This window comes from Marmota flaviventris, chromosome 1, assembly GCF_047511675.1.
Source record: "Marmota flaviventris isolate mMarFla1 chromosome 1, mMarFla1.hap1, whole genome shotgun sequence".
Lineage (NCBI taxonomy): Eukaryota > Metazoa > Chordata > Mammalia > Rodentia > Sciuridae > Marmota > Marmota flaviventris.
In genome coordinates this window covers 90,767,295-90,787,475 of record NC_092498.1, presented here as the reverse complement: position 1 = coordinate 90,787,475, position 20,181 = coordinate 90,767,295, and the positions used below count along the sequence as shown (strand labels likewise).

Here is a 20,181-nt window from a genome sequence, read left to right as displayed (position 1 = left end):
AAGCAGAGGAAGGATATGACTCCATTTTTATTTTGGCTACGAGGACAGGCAGAAAGCAAGATGGTTGGGGATATGGGGGGCTATTGTGACCAGTGTACCTGAGCCCACTACCATGATGAAAATTAAGCTTAATTTTCCTAAAGGACTCTTCTTTTTCAAGTGGCCTGTTACTGGTTGAGAGCAGAGATCATTTTAATCCTAGGTTATCACTCTGGCTTTTAGAAAGCAAGCCCGAAATCTAATTCATGTAGTAGTTAAACATTGCATCATCTTGTGACATATAATTTCTTTCTTTCTGTAACTAGAAAATATAAATATACAGAAGTGCAAAAATGTGAGTGACAGTGGTGGCCTGGACCACAGAGGGGTGCATGAGGACAGATGCCAGACACACTGAGGAAGTGGTTCTGCCAGGAATGAGTGGCTGTTTAGATGAGAAAGACAGAGGGGACAGTAATGATTCACGGGTTCTGATTTGACAGTTGAGTGGTCAGAATGACTATTTACAGGAATGGCACCATTGGAGGTGAAGAGTCAGCTTGGATGATATTCTGGGAACGTTATGGCTAGCAACCCAGAAATGCCTGACCTTGAGGAAGCAGGAGAAGTAACACTTAGCCCATGAGCCACTCCCTGAGCTCTGTGCTTGTCCTGGAATGGGGCTGCTTCCCAGGGAGAAGGCCCTTATGGCTCAGAAGAGACTTTCCCTGGTGAATTTGACCCAAGGAATGCCTGGAAACTCCAACCAGTCAGCTGAGAAATTCTCCTCCTATAGGGCAGCTGGGGAGAGGATAGTAAAGGCTGGACTGGCATGAGAAGGGGTGCAGAACCCCCCACCCCAGTGGAACTCTGGGTGAGGAATGGGGAGATGAAGAGTTCTGATTGGCCGAGTAGAGGTCAAGTTGCCTGTAAGACCTTCTGAAAGGAAAGAAGGTTGCTCAGGAACCTGATCCAGGTTGGACACAGGTGCTTGACAGTCATTAACAGTCATCAAGAGTGAAGAGAATCACTCAGAGGAGAGGGAACACAATGGTCAACATCATCAGAAAGGGAATTGGCTGGAGAGCTAGAAGAAAAGCCAGGAGCAAGCTGTGGCCTGGATGTCCAGGAAACAAAGGCATGTTAGGTGTAACCATGGTCCACAAGTCCAATGCTGCCAAGAGACCTGAGAGGTGAGGACCACAGCATATCTTAAATGCAGCAAAGCATAGATGACAGAAGTGTCATGGAATGGGGTTGGTGATGGAGGCTGGATCTTACATCTTCTGAGAGTGCCCTGAGCCAGGCTCTGTCTAATGTCTAGACTCTAATTCTCAGAAAGCCTCTGAGTTTCTGCAGCTCAGTTGAATGATGGAGGCCTAGAATTTCTGGCTCCATTGCTCAACGGGTGATACTCTGGAGCCTTGGATCCAGATATGAGAGAGTTCTAAGCCTGTTCCTCTTGCCTCTGATTATGGATCATATTTGAAGCACATAATGATGATGCTGGTATTAAAAATACTATTTATTGAAATTTTACTATGGGTTAGGCCTGAGTTAAGTCTTTAGCATAAATTATTTCATTAAAATTCACATATTTCTTATGAGATAGATATTATAACTCTGTTTTACAAAGGAACAAATTCAGACTCAGAGAGGCTAAGCAACTTGTCCAAGGTCATACAGCTAGCAAGTTGTGGAGTTTTCTATTTTATTTTAAAAATTTTATATTTTTAAAGCCTACTTATTTTGGAGTAGTGTTTGGAACTGCCTCCAAAGCTCATCATAGAAGAATGTAGAGGGTGAGTAAAGAGAAAGAATGACTGACAGGGCATATCACTACCTGGCTGTGTAACTTTGCCTTTTACATCTTTGTTCAATTTTTAATTCATTGAATTTTTTTCAAGGGTTTATTCTGTGCCAGGAACTGTGTGGGGTAACTTGATTTTGCAATCTTGGACCACTGGTTGCTGGGAGAATTCCAAATTTTAGGCAGCGTCCTACCTGAGAATGGCTGCAGGGCATTAATGAAATTCTATCTGGCATGAAAAATAAAAAGTCGTTTTCTTAGCTCATTTTTTTTTGGTACCAGGGATTGAACTCAGGGGCACTCAACCATTGAGCCACATCCCCAGCCCTATTTTGTATTTTATTTAGAGACAGGATCTCACTGAGTTGCTTAGTGCCTCGCTGTTGCTGAGCCTGGCTTTGAACTCGTGATCCTCCTGACTCAGCCTCTTGAGCTGCTAGGATTATAGGTCTTAGCTCACTTTTTGATAACATATTATAAATATAGTGTCTCCCCTTTTTCTAGAACTATAAAAATCCCCCAAATCAGCAACAAGTACTTTCTGTTAATACCCATTCTCCTACATAGAAATAGGTAGTGGATTCTATCAACAGATCCACGGGGAATCAAAAGACTTGATTAGCACCTGAGTTGGATTCCCAAGACTTTTATTTTTTGTATAACCCGCTATATTCTGTGTGTGTGTGTGTGTGTGTGTGTGTGTGTGTGTGTGTGTGTTGTCATATAGTTATATTTTGAAGGATATCATTTGACCCATGAACTGATATGGGCCTTGTGTTCAGTTCCTACTTTTCTATCTAGAGATGAGGTCAGGTTCACATTGTTTCTTAGGAGAAATTAATCTTAACTAATCTCAGCTAATGACCAGATCAAACGATATGTATCTTCCTTCTTTTCTTCATTCATTCCTCAAATATTTAACACTGTGCCTTTCTTGTTAGAATCCAGTTCAGTATTTAAAAAAAGATCCATCCCTTTACAAACTTAAATTTTAAAGTAAATATAATAAAACCAAAAGTTACCCCAAATCCCTGGCAGGTATGAGGTGTATGACATGCTATAATCCTGGAGTCAGGAAGCGTTTTATGGGAGGGTCAGATGGTACAGGTTTTGGCTTTACAGGTCACCTGGTTTTAGGCACAACTACTCAACTCTGCTTGGATGTCTTGGTTTTTCTACTCCACAGGCTTTCTAGAGGGAACATTTCTGAAAGAGCAAGCATTAGCCAAGTGTCTTTTGATCTCAGTCTTGACCTCATTCTTCCTTGGCTTATGTAATGTAGCATTGAGCTTGGCTTGGTTTGGTGTAAGAGCCCTGCACCGAGAAGGCTGTTTTAAGACTTGAAGCAACACATTTAGTGGTTCTGTAGGTGTGTAATCTCTAAAACCAGGGAGAGAGATAATGATTCTGGGGAGAAGCAGTTTAAAAACAGTTCTAATTGTTCAGGCAAGTTATTTTTACCAGACTGAGGGGACAGATAAATGATCACATTGTTATTATTTTTATAGATTATATTTCAAGAAGCTTTTCTGTTAAGAGTGATTAAATGCAAAGTTTTAATTTCACTCAAAGAAAAATTTCCATCACATTAGTTTTTTTTCCCTTGATAATTTACTATAGGGGATTAACTCAGGGTTTTCAGGTTCCTCATTCCAGGACTTTTCCTTGGCACAAAAGAAAGCATATGTCTCATTTAAAGGTTTGGGAATATGGAAAAAATACAAGGAAGTGGAAATTACAAGAAAATTTTGGTGATTACTATAATAAAAATATAATATTGTTATATGCACACACATACATACACGTTACTTATAAAATTAATGGTGGCACCTATAAGCAAAGTATTGTTGTGGAGAATTTTGCAGTGTCTGCATAATGAAATTGAGAGTCAGGTGAATGCCCTAAATGAATGCCTGTACATAGTGGTGTTCTTCACTCTCATTGTAAGATGAGGACAACTAGACTCAGGGGTGTTGAGCGTCTTGCTCAAGGTCATGTAGCTGGTAAGTGGTGGAGCCAGATTCCAGACCTAGGTCTGTATGTGCATTGAACTAGTTATAGTTCCAGACATGAGCCTTATACTCTAAGGACTACATCATGGCTCCCATGTTGAGAAGGGCCACTCTGCATGACACCATATTCATGGCACCCACTGCCTTTATGATTAATTAATCTTGCTACCAACCTAATGAAACTATCTTGTGTAGTTTGGGGTCTTCCATGAGGGAATTTGAAACTGAAATACCAACTGCACTCTGACATTAAAAAAATAAATCAATTTCTTTAAAAATATTTGGTGAATTGAAGAAGGCTAAATTTCTGAGACGTACATTAACCTAGGTTTCTATGGGCTTTAGGACTTTAGGGGTCTCCTGAAATTTTGTGTGTGTGTGTGTGTGTGTGTGTGTGTGTTTGGAGAGGTTTTCTATTTATTAGACTCTGAAGATCGCTGTCCTCTAAACTTCACTGGAATCGGGTAGACATACACCTGCTTGACTTTTATTGACAAGTGTTTATTGTGTCAATACCCCCCCCCCCCCCAAATGAGGTTACATTAATTGTAGTCCCAAGAGAGCTTGGGCATAGCACCTTCATTCCCCGTGTTACCCAGAGTGGACGCCTCCTCAGCACCCGACACAGAGCACTGTGGCTGCAAATCTTCAGTAACTGCTTGCTGGCTGCCAGGAATGATTTCCCCTGTACAAGCCTTGCCTAACTCAGAAAGGCACAACAGATTTGGGGTCAATAAAGTAAATCTCTTCCACTTTCTCCACTTTCTAGCTGAAGCACCTCCCTCAAGCTCTTCTCAAACTCAGTTTCTGCTTCTGTCATCAAAACGTTAGCTCCAAGATTGGTAAGATCTTTCCCAGGTGTGCAAATCCAGGAATCTTATCATGTTTGGCAAACCCAACTTTGAAAGAACGGAGCTACTGAAAATGAATCGTTCAAACTCGCTTGTGAATCGCACATCTTAGAGCCTCCGGGTGAAAACGCTTGTCCACCAATATGGGTCACTTTGATAATCATCTTCTGGCCAGGGACTGTTGAGAAGTCGTATATTATCGGGGCTTCAGAGGAGTTCTGGGGACAGCTGTGGGAGGAAGTGGGCGTGGCGATCTTCCTGACTTCCTTGTTTGGAGTAAACTTTGGCAGCATCTGACGGCTAAGATGTTTGCTTTTCCATCTGTTGATGTGCTTTTGGGAAGCTCTCTGGCCAGAGAAAACATATTTGAAGAAGCACGACGCCAAATCTCAGCCATTCCCTCGGGTCCTCAAACCCCACCAGCCTCCAGAGAGGGGAAGGCGAAGCTGAAATAGAAAACAGACGTGCCCCTAGCGCTCTGGCTTCAGCGACTCCCAGGGAGTAGAGCGGGAAAGGCGGGACTCCGGCACCCACCCACCAGCTGGGTCCACAGGCACCCGCGCGCTGCGCCTCGCCTTAGTAACTCTCCTCTCCTGGTATCTGGAACTGGCCGTTAGCGATGGGGCTGTTTCGATGGCTCGCTGACTCCGCCGTGTGCCTGGTGCACTAGTTGACGTTGGGTCCCAGTGCCTGCAGCCGGCGCGCTCTACTAGCAACCAGCGCGGGTCTGCGGGTGACAGCGCGCGGCGCGCCGGGAGAGGGGACGCCGGCGAGAGCCCGGCGCGGGGCCGTGCGCTTAGCGGTGGGGATCTCTGGAGGCAGCTGGCCAGCTGCGCGGTCCGTGCCCGTCCGGCTGAGCCATGACGGACGCCAGCAACAGGAAGGAGGGCTTCAAAAAATGCAGGAGCGCCACTTTCAGCATCGATGGCTACAGCTTCACTATCGGTGAGAACTTTCCACCTCCCTGTCCGACGCCTGGCTTAGGCAAACACCCTTTCCGGTGGTGGTGAGGGTCACTATCTAAGCAGGGGTGTGTGTGGAGGGATCATGGGTCGGCCTGGGCCAGGACTGTGCGCGACAGGCGGGAGCACCTGGGAGCCACTGACATAGACAGGAAGCCGCGCCGGGGGTTGTCCATGAGGCACCCATCAACCTACATCCCGCAGGAGCCAGTTTTCAGGATCATACTTCTCTGAACTGCTCGATTTTCTTGCAGCGAATAGAATAACAAAATCCAGAAGAGGAAGAATACAGACAGCGATGGACACAGAGAGATGGAATGATGGAGATAGGAAAACCTAAGGAGGGAAGATAGAAAAGCGACAGAAAGACAGTGACTAAAGAGACTCACAGGGACAGAATGGCAAAGACGTTTAGGCATCTAGGCACCAGGTTAGAGATAGAAATGCCAAGACACAGGGGAGAGAGAGAGGAGAGAGGAGAGACTTAGAAGAAGAAACCCATTCAGAGTCTCTGAGAGAGACGCAGGATGCAGGCAGGGAGAGAGGGATAATATATCATGTTACTGAAATATTTGAGAAAAAGCTGTGGTGTCCCTGAGCCGAATGTTGGAGGCGAGTGTTGGAGTCTTCCGGACTCGCAGTGGCTCCTGCTTTCTTTCTGCCCCTAACTGTTCCTGTCCTCAGGGAGGTGGACCACAGAGCTCACCCTCTGGAGGCTGAGCATTTGAAGATATCTGTCTAAGATGTGTTTCTTGGTCTTATGCATCCACTGTTTTGAAACAATTTCTCAAGGTCTTGTGTCTTCATCTTCCTGGGGGTGGGCAGACCTGGGAGGCCCAGTTTGTGGCAGGGGGCTTCCTCTGTGGATGTCAGCATTTAGAGAATAGCAGCATAGGGACAGGTGCTTAGGAGGTACTCTTGCATTCCTATTTCTGGGAGCACTCAGATTTCTGTGGCTTTAAATCTGATCTGAACTCCAGAGACTTTAAAAATGGGGGAGCATGTTAATTTGCTTTTTGGTGTGCTGCACCTGCTTGGAGGTGTGGTGGGAAAGTGCTGGGGGAAAATGAGACCGATGATGAGCAACTCATTTCTGGGCCAGTTTTGCTTGTTCTGAAGTGGCCCGAGGTTTCTAGGGCATGGACTGAACACATGTTCTTCCCCAAACATACCATATCTCAACCCTTAGACTTTTAAAAAATATACATTTAGTTGTAGATGGACACAATACCATTATTTTATTTATTGTTTTTTTATGTGGTGCTGAGGATCAAACCCAGGGCCTTACCTGTGTGAGACAAGCACACTACCACTGAGCTACAACTCCAGCCCCACAGCTTAGAGACTTTGCCTTGACTGTCCTGTAGCCAGGAATGCCATTCCCCCAACTTGGCATTGAGAAATCTTGTCTGCCCTCCAAATGTCTGCTTTCATTTGTTACCTCTGGGTCTCTCCATCCCCATCAGAAAGAACATCCACTGCACACTGCCCATTGGTGGAGAGGGGTACTCCACCATAACTTACACCCTGCCTGGCATTGGTTTGGCACCTGTGGTCTTCATTGCATTACAGATTCCTGAAAGATGACACTGTGCTTATTTATTTTTTCTCTGCTCCAATGGAGACATGATGGTGGGCATTCAGGGATCATCTATGGAAATGAATTAAAAGTTGTCAAGGTCAAAAGCATTTATTTAAAGTGTCATTTTCATGTTAGTATTGGTTTTCTTGACTCTGCTGGAAAACTTTCAGAAGTGATTTTTTTTTTTTTTAAAGTACTAGTTCTCACCAGATCTTATCCTGCAAAATGTGTGGCTTCCTAAAATCCAGGATCATAGCATGGTTCTCCTCCTCCTAATCCTGTCCCTCACCATTAGAAGGGATGGTCTAGTAGACTGGTATGGCCTGGTGGTTAGAAAGGGACCCAAAAGTGATCTTGTCACTTCCATTTGAGATAGCTGCCAGCTCATTTCAGGTTGCTGGGCATTTATTAATTTACTTCTTTTTATCTGTTCTCCTTTTTCCCTCCTTTCTTCAACAAATGATTATTGAATTTCACTGTATTAAAAGATACAATTTAGCACAATGCTTTCCACAAGGCAAAAATTAAATAAATAGTAATTATTGTAAGTATTCAAGGCACTAAACTATCATAATGGGGAGGTCATGAAGATAAACCAGACTTAGGACTTGTACTCAGGGAATTTGTGTTCTTGGGGTGATGTGATATGTTCATACATAAACATATTACAAAATAGAATTATTGTAATAAGAGACATTTTAGAAATTTTAGGCCAGTATGGATATTTTAGAAAATATGCAGATTATTAAAAAAAATCACCTGTAAATCTTATCAGGCCAAATGTTATTATTTCTTATATGTACTTTCTAGTACATTTTTGCATAGACAAAAATTTTTAAAGAAAATGCAATGTAATGTTTGGAAATCTGCTATTTAATAATATTAGCTTTGTTTTGTGCTATATATATAAAATATTTTGGGGCTGGGGATGTGGCTCAAGCGGTAGCGTGCTCGCCTAGCATGCGTGCGGCCCAGGTTCGATCCTCAGCACCACATACAAACAACGATGTTGTGTCTGCCGAAAACTGAAAAAAAAAAAATTTATAAAAAAAAAAATATATATATATATATATATAAAATATTTAATAACCTCCTATTTTTGATTGTTGAGGCTTTTAATTTTTATCATTAACAAACAATGATAAAAATAAATCCCTAAGTACTTTCTTTTTAAATATTCATCCTCTAGTTGTAGTTGGACACAATATCTTCATTCTATTTATTTATTTTTATGTGGTGCTGAGGATCGAACCCAGGGCCCGCACGCGCTAGGTGTGCGCTCTACCACTGAGCCACAACCCCAGATCCCCACCCAAGTACTTAAAATTTTTTTTTTTAGTTATTGATGGACCTTTATTTTAATCATTTGTTTATTTGTGGTGCTGAGAATTGAACCCAGTGCCTCATACGTGCAAGGAAAGCACTCTACCACTGAGCCAGAAACCCAGCCCAAGTTTTTTTTGAGAGATAGAGATAGAGATAGAGATAGAGATAGAGATAGAGAGAGAGAGAGAGAGAGAGAGAATTTTTTAATATTTATTTTTTTAGTTTTCGGTGGACACAACATCTTTATTTTTTTTTTTTGTATGTGCTGCTGAGGATTGAACACAGCGCTGCGCGCATGCTAGGCGAGCGCACTACGGCTTGAGCCACATCCCCAGCCCCCAATTTTTTAAGGATGAACTTGTACAGAGTATGATTGCTTTGTTCAAGAACATGCATACTTTGGGAACTTTAAAACCTATTGCTCAGCTGCCCTTTGGAAAGGCTTTCCAGTTCACACTCTATCAGCCATGTGTCACACTCTCATGAATACCCAAGGCTATTGTTTAAAAAAAATGTTTCTAGTTTGAGAGGTGGAAGGTGGTATCTTAATTCACAAGTTATTTTACTTCTTTTGTAAAATTTTCTTTGTGTTTTTCCTCCAGGGAAGTTCAACATTTATTAACTTTTGAGTACTCTTAGTGTGTGTGTGTGTGCACGTATGTATGTATATATATATATATATATATGTATATATATCATGCATATAACTGATGCATTAAATTTATATACCATGCAATTATAAATAGTACCCGTTAACTACTTTAATATTCTATGTTAATCATATAATTATTACATTAATAGTGCGCATTATAACACAGGTACATATGTCTATATATATACATGTATACAAATTTATATATACATATATTAACATTTGCAAGTGCTGTCTGGCATGTGTGTTACAAACATTTCTTCCAAGCAGTAGCTCTCATACCCTTGCAACATCAGTGTGTGGTAGGATTGCTTAGAGAACAGGCAGATAGCTTGTAGCCCACACTTGTAGATGCCAGCTCATGGCGCATTTCAGTAGAATGGAGTAGGCAGATAGTGTCCCTTCTACCATGTGGGAGAAGAATCCCAAAGAGGTCCAGCTCTCTTTTCTCAGGTGTCTGATCTTCTCTTATTAGAGAATCACCTCCTCTTTTAGGGTGGCAATCTAGGACGTTAATTTAAAAACCTTGTAGATCAAAGGACTTTACTAAAGGAGTGCATATGGTATGACAATGGAAATTTGAGAAATTATTACATGGGGAATCCTATGAGGAACAGTGGGGACCATGGGGACTCTGCTGGAAGGGAGGTGTGAGCCAGCTGTGGTCACAAACTCTCCTTGGGGGGGCTCCTGTTGAAGGCACATTCTGGGCTGAGGGCAGGCATTCTCTTTTGGTTCTGATTGGGTATGAAGGAGCCTTCATCTTATGGTTCTCCTTTAGGACTGGTGATGTTTGGATACATGCAGGACCTTTTTAGTAGTTGTCATGCTGGAGGCCTGGGGGACAGACTCTACAGACAGTGAGCAGGGGACAGAGGAGTTAAACATTCTGCAGCAAGTACATCCTTACACAGCAAGGAACCATCCCAAACACCAGTCACATCCCATGGAGCAATTCTATGAGGGTCCTTCTGGCAAGGAAGCCTGGGACCCTGAACCCCTCTATGCCCTAGTTGCAGGCACTCTGGGGACTCATGGCCAAGGCTGCCCTGGGAACAGGTGCCTCTTCCTGGGAAGAGTAGCTGTGGGTGTGGTCTAGGCTCTGACTTGGGGCTTCAGCAGTTTGTTCCACACCTTCCACAACAACCCTGAAAGGTAGCTGCTATGACTCCTATTTTAGGAGAAGAAACTCCTAAGCCTCTGAGAGGACGTAATGTGCCAGAAGTCACGTAAGAAGGAAGTGGCAGAGTTGGGGTCAAACCACATCTGCCCTGAGGTGTCCACCATGGTTTGCCCCACACCATACTGCCTCCCTCAGTGAGCATCATTTCTGCCCAGCCTTGGGACCAATCCATGATCTCCACAAAGAGAAGGAGTTTGTCAGGTGGGCTGAACCAGCCATCACTGGAGTGAAAGCAGAACCACTGCCTTAGGCAGGGCAGGTCCTGGGTCCCTTCCCTGGAGGAGATCAGGAAAAAAAGACAAGGCTCGTTAATCTGCCTCTCCCAGCCCCTGGTTCTGTCCCACCCTCCCCTGTGTCCCAGGGCAAGTGGTTTTATGTTCTCTGTATATGAATCTCTCAGGTCACAAAGTGGACATGTGGTCAAGAGGTCTTGGAAACGGGTGAACATGTGCCACATGCAGAAAGCACGAACAGGGAGCCTTCTGTGTATAGGAACTTGTGATGGGCAAGTAATTATCATGATCCATGGTAATGGAGGCCATATGACTCTGGGGAAGTACATGTTCAAATGAACTTTTGATTACAAAGCGAATGGGGGGAATGGTGAAGCAGAATCTTGTTTTTTGGACAAACTTCCTTTGTTTTCTGGCATTTGGATATTTATCAGGGTTGGTATTAAGTGGATGCAGATTCTTTCTGAGGCTACCCGAAATGCAGATACCCCCCTCCTCCACCCCATGAAGTTGGTCTGCAAAAGGGCATAGTGCTTTTTTCTTGTCACCCCTCCATCCCCAAAGTGGGCCTCACTGGATCTCTTTGGCTGCTCCTCACTTCTCACTTTATAGAAGTGAAAATGGGGCTTAGGGAAGGCCCTTCATTTTCCCTCCTCCACTCAGCGATGTTATTCAGTGAAATGGGTAGAACTACAGGCTGGAGGATGTGAAGCTGGTGGGTGTGTCACAGAGAAGCTACTTCCTTCAGAGATGGTGGTGGTGTGGGAAATTCTAGGCCTGTCTTGTACTGAAGAGGCCTTGTTCACAGAGGGGTGTGTTTCCTGTAGCAACTATTACTGGCTCCCTGCCCTGTGTTTCTCTCTTTAGGTTATCACAGAGGAAGAAAAACAAGGGGCCCCTAGACAGCAATCCAAGGCTGGAGGGATTTAGACTGAGGGTTCCCAGTCACCCTTGGCCTGCCAGGGCCTGAAGGCAAATGTTGTCCTAGAGAGAACCTGGTACAGTCAGGGCTCTGTGGGTGGCTGAGGCCAGCGTGGTTTGTGCCAGCACTGGGGGTGTGGCCCACATTCAGTGAAGGCATAGTGTAGACCTCCCGTGGTGCATATGGCTGAGGACTCCTGACTGAATTGTCTTGTCTGTCCAAGTGGGTGCAAGACCTTCTTTGGTCCTTGTATGCCTGGTGGAGACAACGATGGGGGTCAAAGAACCCAACAGAGAGCTAAGGTAACAGCAGAGCACTCTGTTCACAAAGGATACCTGTGAAGACCCCCATGGATGCCTGAAACCGCAGATTGTAGGGGACCCTATGTCTGCTATGTTTTTTCCTATACATGTATACTTTTGATAAAGTGTACTTTATAAATTAGGCACAATTAGATATTAACAATAATTAATAATAAAATAGAACAATTTTAACAATATACTGTGATAAAATGTGTGTGAATGTTGTCTCCCTCTCCCCAAATATCTTATTTATACTGTATGTATAATGGTGGGTGTGTGCTAGAGAAAAAAGATTTACCTCTCATGTAGGATGGCAAGATTTCATCATGCTACTCATGAGAGGGTGCAATTAAAAACTTACAAATGGCTTATTTCTGGAATTTTCCATTTGATAGTTTGGGGCCATGGTTGGCTGTGGATAACTAAAAGCTTCAGAGAGTCAAACTGCAGATAAGCTGCTGTACACTACAGTTACCTCCTGGTATTCACTGACCTAATTCCTTCCCTTTCCTCACATCCCTGGGGAGACTGGAGCCAGAGTTGGGTGGAGCAGGGTGTAGAGAGAGGAGATGTGCAAACTGGGGCTTGGATTCTTGCTCTGCCTCTCAGCTTCCCTTCATTGGGCACCTTGGGAAAGTCACCTCTCTTAGCCTCAGTTTCTTCATATGTAAATGGGGAGTGTGATGCTTTGCTATTGAGCTGTGGTGAGGATTGAGTGCAGTTATATATGAAAAAAAATTAGTTGACTCCTATTTGCCCTTCAAATGCTTCTTGCCATTAGTGCAAAGTTAATGGTGGTGTACCACCCCGCATCATGGCATCTGCATTTCCAGCAAAAGGAATTGTGTCTTTAATTTGAAGAATGAGGTCCTCACTGTGGGGTGGTGATTGTCAACAGCCATCAGAGTGCATGGTTTTAGGAGTGTGAGTCAGCTGAGAGGTGGCATTGTCAAGGGAAGCCCTGGGCTCTGGGGTTGTGATGCCCACTAGGCAAGTCTTTGAGTTTCTCTGAGGCACACTTTTCTTCTTGGAATAAATGGGACTAATGATACCATCCTGGAAGGTGAGCCCCGGCGAGGGAAGTATAAGAAGTGAGGGTCACTGTGTGATCCTGAGGATCTGTGGGTGCACTCTGGGGCAGGCAGTCAGGACGCCCTGTACAACTGTGCTGGCCTTGACACTAGACGGGAATAAGAGCAAGTGTGCTCTGGGCACCCTCTTGGCCTTGCATGGGTTAATGGGCCTTCCTGAGCCATCTTATATGGCTGTCATGTCTTTCTGGGCTCCAGGGACCTGGGCAGAGTCCACCTGGTACCATGGGGACAATGGGGATGGTGGGGAGAACAACATTGCAGGTCTGACAATCCTGAGCCTGACTTGGGGATCTGGAAGGGGACACAGCAGGAAGAGGGGCCAAAACTGGACTTAGTACTGAGTCCAGACTGTAACCATCACTGTCTGGAGTTAGCCACTCAAGGTTCCAATCCGGAATCCTGTCTTCTTTTGCTTGTGATATCAGACATCTGGCATTTCATGATTAAAGTCAAGTTTCCTAAGCTGTACAACTGGTACGGCTTTCCTAAGACATAATAACTGGCATCTACCTTGCTGGAATGGGAAATTAAATGAGGTCATGCAAGTGAGGGCTGACATATTCACTGGGCACAATAGGCAAAGTGTTTTCGGCACACAAAATTTTTAGGAGCCTATGCAAATATTTAATTTCTTTTAAAATCAGAAAGGATGTTGAAGTTAAATAAGATATCTGTTTATAAAGTTTTAGTCAAGCAAAATGAATAAGTTCTAGAGTTGTGCTATGAAGCACTGTATCTATGTACATGTAAAGATTATTTTAAATGGGTAGATCTCATGTTTAGTGTTTTTACCAGAAAAAAGTAAAAATTTATGATATTAATATATTTTTCTTCATACTAATGCAATTCTAAAATATAATTTAAAATTGTGGAAATGATTTTTTTTTTTTAATGGAGGAAGGAGTCCACAATGGCAAACATATTTAGGGTCCATGAAAATAAAAATGTAACTCTAGTTTTTGATACAGGGCCTGGCACATCCTGGGCCTCCATAATTGTTAGCTAGAGTTATTGGCGAGTCAACAAACATTTGCTGCATTTAGCACTGAACTAGATACTGGGGAAGGGCAGGGCTGCGGACCATGAGTCGAAAAACAGTGTAGCTGTATGGGGAAGACCCACACTGGACTCAGAGTCCATAGATGGGGTTAGGTCTTACTTGCTTTCTAATGCTGAGTAAGTCACTTAACATGGGCCTCAGTTTCTCCATTTATAAATGAACTGGTTGGGTAGGGAAATCTCCCTGAAGAAGGTAGGCTTTGCGTCCTGATGACCCCTAGGTTTCTCTGAGTTGGGAGGGTTTGGGAACAGCCACAGGGGTGTAAAGGAACTTCTGATGAAGAGTCTTTGCAGAATTTGGAACAAAAGGGAAACAAATTGCATGTAGGACTAATGATAAGCTCAGAGTCAAAATTAATCTTTTTCTTTTTTTGGTACCGGGGATTGAACTCAGGGGCGCTTAACCACTGAACCACATCCCTAGCCCTTTTTTTGTATTTTATTTAGAAGCAGGGTCTCACTGAGTTGCTTAGAGTCTTGTTAAGTTTCTGAAGCTGGCTTTGAACTCATGATCCTCCTGCCTCAGCCTCCTGGGCTGCTGGGATTACAGGTGTGCACCACTGTACCCAGCTGAGAATTATTCATGAAGTAAGCATACTAAGTTTTCTGTAGATAACTTTGCACTGTTTTTTTTTTTTTTTTAATACTCACAGTGATATTTGGTCACCACTGAGTTAGACTTAAGGAAGGACCAAGGACAAGTCACTGTGTAGCTGTCTGGGCCTTCTAGTGATGCTAATGACCAGCAGGAATGAGGAGCTAGGTGGAGATTTCCAAGTGTTCCTGCTTGGGTGCGAGCTTAACTCCATTCAGATGTGGCGTGGAACCTTTATGACTTTAATTCACATGGGTAGACTTGGTTGTTAGGAAGAATACATGTAATATCAGATAAGATCCATAGCAGCAGGGAGCCCGGCTCCAGCTCAGTGAATACTTGCTGGGTCTAAGAGGCAGAATGTGAAGTTAAGAGCAAGGAATCTGGAGCTTGACCGTTTTGGTTTGAATTTTGGCTTCACAGTTTATTAGCTGTGTGATCTTGGACAAGCTACTTAGTCTCTCTGCATCTAATGTGCTCATCTGTAAAATGGAGATAATTATTATACCTACCTCCTAGGGTGTTGGAGGATTAAGTGGATTGATATATATCAAGCACTTGAAACTGCACCTGGGACAGTAAGTTTTATGTAGCTGTTATAATACTTTTTTATTATCACTTCTTCATCATAATACAATGAACATAAAATATAATAACAATCCATTAATATCAGCATAAAAATAATAACCAGCTCAGTTCTGTTTCTTTAGATACCCATTTGTACTGTTTCTCGAAAAGCTGTAAGGATGACCTTGGTTTTATGTTTTTTGTTGTTCAATATTGGCATTTCCTGCTGAAAGGCATTCACTTTGGTGTCCTGGGGTGCTGGTTTTCTGATCTTGCAATGTGTTGGATTCTTGATGGGCCTCCATGTACCCATATTCCCTCAACCAGCTGATCATCTTTTAGGACGTGTCAAATGTGATAGTTTGGCAAAGTGAGTCCCTAACTGCCAGACCCTCGTTGGATGGTGAGCTCTCCTAGGCTGGGCTGCCAGAGAAAAGCCATGCTGAAGACTTGGGCTCTAGATCCAGCTCTTGCACTTCGTGTCCCTATGGCTGTGAGAAAGATCATTCACCTCTTTGAGTCTCAGGCCCCTTATCAGTAATGGTAATAATAATTCCTACTTTGATGCATTGTTGGAGGATTCAACAGGGCGAGGGATGTAGGAACCCAGCTTGCTCTAGGTGCCCAGTAATTGGTAGCTGTTGGTTGTGAAGATGGAGAAGCTCTAAAATCAGGGAGCGGGCAAGACTCCCAGACCTGCAGCTGCTTCTCTGGATGGTGTTCACCAGCCTGCCACTGGCTGCCTCCCACAGCCCCCCACCAGCACTTATGTCAAGTGCTGGTGTGGCTGCAAGGCTGTCTTTGTTTTGGGGTAGGATTTCCGACGAGGCCAGAGATCTGGAGGCTTGCCTTTCCTCAGCCAAGTGCTTCCAGCTGAGTCTGGGTAATTGGTGCCAGCTGCTTTGGGGAGAGCCGGTTGGCACTTCCTGTGCAGCTGGCAGGCAAGCTCTGGAGTGTGGTGGGATCTTGGCCTGGGAACCAGTGCTTCCCTGAGGGGCCTTATGTGGGCTTGAGACAGAGCTGCTGGAAGTTGGTTTGCACGTGGTGAAGGGCAGAAGTTGCTGGATGAGGGTGCAAACCAACTTCCGGTAGCTCTGTCCATGAGGATTAGAGCACACATACTTGTTGTCAAGGTTGCTTTCTTTTGAGGGTGAGTCATGTTAATTGACACATTGACTCCTGCCCTTTGTGCTTCTCCAAAATGCTGGTTGTGTTTCCTCTCTTGATAACCCTATAAAGTGGCGCAGGTAGGATTCCATGTGCTTGGAGAAAGAGATAAAAGAAGGATATGCTTCGTGACCACCAGCTCACATGCGAGGGCTTTTAAGAGATGGTCTATTTCAGTTTTCACAAGATGAAATTAGACAGATATAGAAGTGACTTTTCCAAAGTCCTACTAATGAGAGAGGGTTTCCATTGTGGTTCAGCTCCAGGGCTCTGTCCTGGTTTCACTGTGTGTGTGTGTGTATTTGGTTGGAATGCAGTGTTGGGTCTGCTCAGATGCTTGGTTCTTGGAAATCTCTCAAAAATTATGGTGGCATATGTAGTAGGAAAAATATTCTTTTTTTATTTTTGAGCAATCCAGAAGTTGAATTGCTGAGTTCAGATGTTCACCATTTACAAGACATTTGACCACTTTTTTTAAACCTTTTCCAATCTTGTTTCCTAATCTTGTAAAGAAGGAATAATATCCACATATGCCAATACCGCTAAAAGATACACATGATATCTACATTTCTACGCATGATCTACCTATCAGATGACATATGGTGCAGTAAGGAGACCATTGTAGGTGACTATAAAATATCAGTTTCTTTTCCCTCCTTTTCTCCCTCCATAGTTTATGCCAAACCTGAAGGTATCTCAACTGGCCTGATGATTGCCCTGTAATCACAAAATATGGGACCTCTCCAGCCCTGGGGAGGCTTTTGGTCTCTGACAGGCTCCAGGAAAAAGCTAGCATTTTTTTACTTCACTCCGGGCCCAGGGAACCCAAATCAACACAATAGAATTTAGGCAGTGAGTGGGAAAGTGGATGGATTTCTATTTTAAAAGCATTAGTTTACAGTTTCCAAGAAAGGCCCACTGAGTCTAATGACTCATCTTTCTTTAACAGTTGGAAGTTACTTTAGATTTCCAAATTTTGTCAAGTCAATAAGTATCAAAGGGGATTCCAGTGTCTTTGAAGATGCAAAGCAGCAGGATTTCTGAGCTGAACTCCATCCTAGCCATCTGCTGAGCCCCAGGGAAACCCATTTTCCAACAAGATGTATTTTCTTTCTGTCTTTCTCATCTGGGTCACTCTTGAGGCCAACTGCGTGAGATAGACAAACTTAAAAGATGCAGAATTTAGTTCAGTTGTGTAAGACATAAACCTGCTCTTAGTGAGTCCTTCAAGGAGGCTGCCTTTTGTGCTGGGAAGGGAGGGTGATTATGCACTTATGCAAGATGCCCTCATATTGATGATGGCGATCACGAGTCTTTACCACTTGTGACGTACTTTCCCAAATATCAACTCGGCTGATTCTATCAAAAACTGTGCAAGATCATTATGATTAGCTCCATTCTACAGATATAAAATGAACTGGTTGCTGCTGTCACTCCCCGAAGGGGGTGTGTTTTGAGTCCTGATGACCACCCAGGCTTTCCCAGAGTGGGAAGTGTTCAGGGAATGGCCAAGTGAAACTAGAGTTCCAAGAAGTCGTAGCGACTTGTTTCAGAACAGTGACTCAACCTAGTTTCTACAGTTCTGAGAAAGCTCAGGCAGTGGAACTAGAAATCTGGGGACCCTCTCACCTTCCTTTTCCTGTGTCCCCATCTCCATGCACCTCATCTACTTCGTATTCAAATCCTGCAGAGCTTCTGATCCTGCTGCCTTCTAGCTAAAAAGCTCCCTTTGCTTGCAGGATCATGTCCTCCTTCCCAGGTAGGGTTCCTTGGCTTCCCCTAACCCTGATTTTGCTTTTATCTGGGTTCCTCCTTGGCAGTTCCCCTGTCAGTCCTGCCTGCCCCCCTGGGTTGCTGTCACTCATATAATCTGTCTTTGTGAAGAGCCACCTTGAGGCAGCTTTGTGTTAGGCACCTGGGTTGCAAAACAGACCAGCGTGATGTCCTGGCGTTTGTAATCCAGCGTGGTCTTAGAAGGTGGTGGTAAAACTGTGCTGTCTTCAGATGGAAAGGCCCAGGTGCTGTGGGAGTGTCCAGGAGAGGGACTAAACCTGCCTGGGGTTGCAGTGGGCTTCCTTGCTCAAGGTTGTGGGAGAGGAGTTGGGAGGGACCACATGCCCTAGAGATTCTGATTCCATATCTCTAAGATGAGGCCCAGGCATGCACAGTTTTAGAAAGCTCATTTTGAAGTGCAGTCTTGTTTAGAAACCACTGAGCTGGATGAGGTTGGAGATGCAATGGACAGGGGAGAAATTGGGGAACATTCTAGACAAAGGCATAACTATGTATAAGAACAGCATGGTATGTTAGCTTGAGAGTGGTTAGCAGTAGGAGTAGGGGGTGAGTAGGGAGTGGGGAGAGAGCGGGGGGAGAGAGAGTTAGAGAGACCAGGGACCAGGTAGGAGACTTACATTGGTCCAGTAAAGATTTAATAAGGGACCAGTTAATTCACTGACCTCTGTGGTCCTGTGGCCAGAGGGGTGAAATGGCCTGTTGGGTGGGTAGAGGAAGAGGTTAGGGGGGTGAGCAGAGGTTGTCAGAGTCAAGACTGACTATGAAGTCAAGCTTTGGGTCTTTTCCCCAAGTGCAGTGGAAAAGGTAACAAACCATTTTAAGCAGAGGCAACCTGATCAGACCTGTGTTTGTAAACAGACTCTGGCATTTCTGTGGCAAGTCAATGGGTGAGAGATGAATGGTGTTGCTATCGGTAATAACTAGCTATTACTGTGTGTTTGACTTTCCTCTCTGTATCTGGGCCTTCCTGGATCCTTCTGAGTATTAGTTCTCTTTTTGGAGCAAACCAGACAAACTTTCAGGCTGCCAGAGATGAAGGTGGTCCTTGGAGGCTGGAGGCTGTCTTCATTTTCCTAATTACTTAATTCATTTCTTAACAAAATGAACATAGCATTATTTATTTTATTTGTCTATAAAATGATCCATATTCATTTTAGGAACTCAGAAAAAAAGCCCTCATTATCCAGAGATGCCCTCTGTTACTATGCTATCCTAGGCACACATGTGATTCTATTACAGTTTTATTTATATGGCTCATATGTGTTCTATTACTTGCTTTTAAAAACTTCATAGTATATATGGACCTTTTCCGATTACATAGCTTGCGCTCGCTCTCTCTCTCTCTCTCTCTCTCTCTCTCTCTCTCTCTCTCGTGCCTACATCCTCTATGCTCACATCACCTTCTCTAATCTTGAATGCTCAGGAGCCAGGTGAAATTTATCTGTTTCACAGCACGCGTGGTGGTGTCTCACTGCTTATACACACACACTTATTTTATATACAAACGTTTACACACACACTATATATATATATATATATATATATATATATATATATATATATGCTTATTCTCTGTCTGCAATTGAGTTTTGTAAACATTAGCTTACTTAAATCCCCATTTTCCTGTGGGGAAGGTAAGGTACTTGTCCAGGGAAGCAGACAAGGGCATCCAGGGTATCATAAGCTATAATGGTCGTGTGTAAGCCCGACTATGCACGGAGATGTTAGAGGGCTCTTCTTATACCCGTGAGACAAGCCTTTGGTAAAAATCCAAAGCCCTTTGGGATGTTCTCTTAGCATCCCAATGAGAGGCTTTGTGACTTGGCCTGAGGGAGGAGAACTGAATATTAAATTCTTAGGACCTGTTTCTTACAGTTTATTTTAATTGACAACTCAGAAGGCTACTCCTTCCTTTCCCTTCTCTTACAAACAGTTGAGTGCCCGCACACTGCCCTGCAAATGTAGGAAGGCATTAGACAATTTGGGCTTGTCGGGAGACTTGACATTGAAGAGTACCATGCCCGGGCCAGGTGCTGTTTCAGGAATTTGTAAAGGGTGAGGATAACTCAGGGGTGGGAAGGGGAACTTCCT

The 20,181-nt window shown here is 43.9% G+C and overlaps 1 protein-coding gene across 4 annotated transcripts in view; it reads left to right on the top strand.

Annotated features, from left to right (window-relative positions):
- The first annotated feature begins 5,463 nt into the window (after positions 1-5,463).
- Pde1c (phosphodiesterase 1C) overlaps positions 5,464-20,181 on the top strand; it is a 503,259-nt gene continuing 488,541 nt past the window's right edge. For all 4 annotated transcript variants that reach the window (XM_071613983.1, XM_027939700.3, XM_071613984.1 and 1 more), the window contains exon 1: positions 5,464-5,597. In XM_071613983.1, coding sequence (XP_071470084.1) covers positions 5,513-5,597 — 85 coding nt within the window. In that variant the 5' untranslated portion in view covers positions 5,464-5,512. The remainder of the gene's footprint in view (positions 5,598-20,181) is intronic.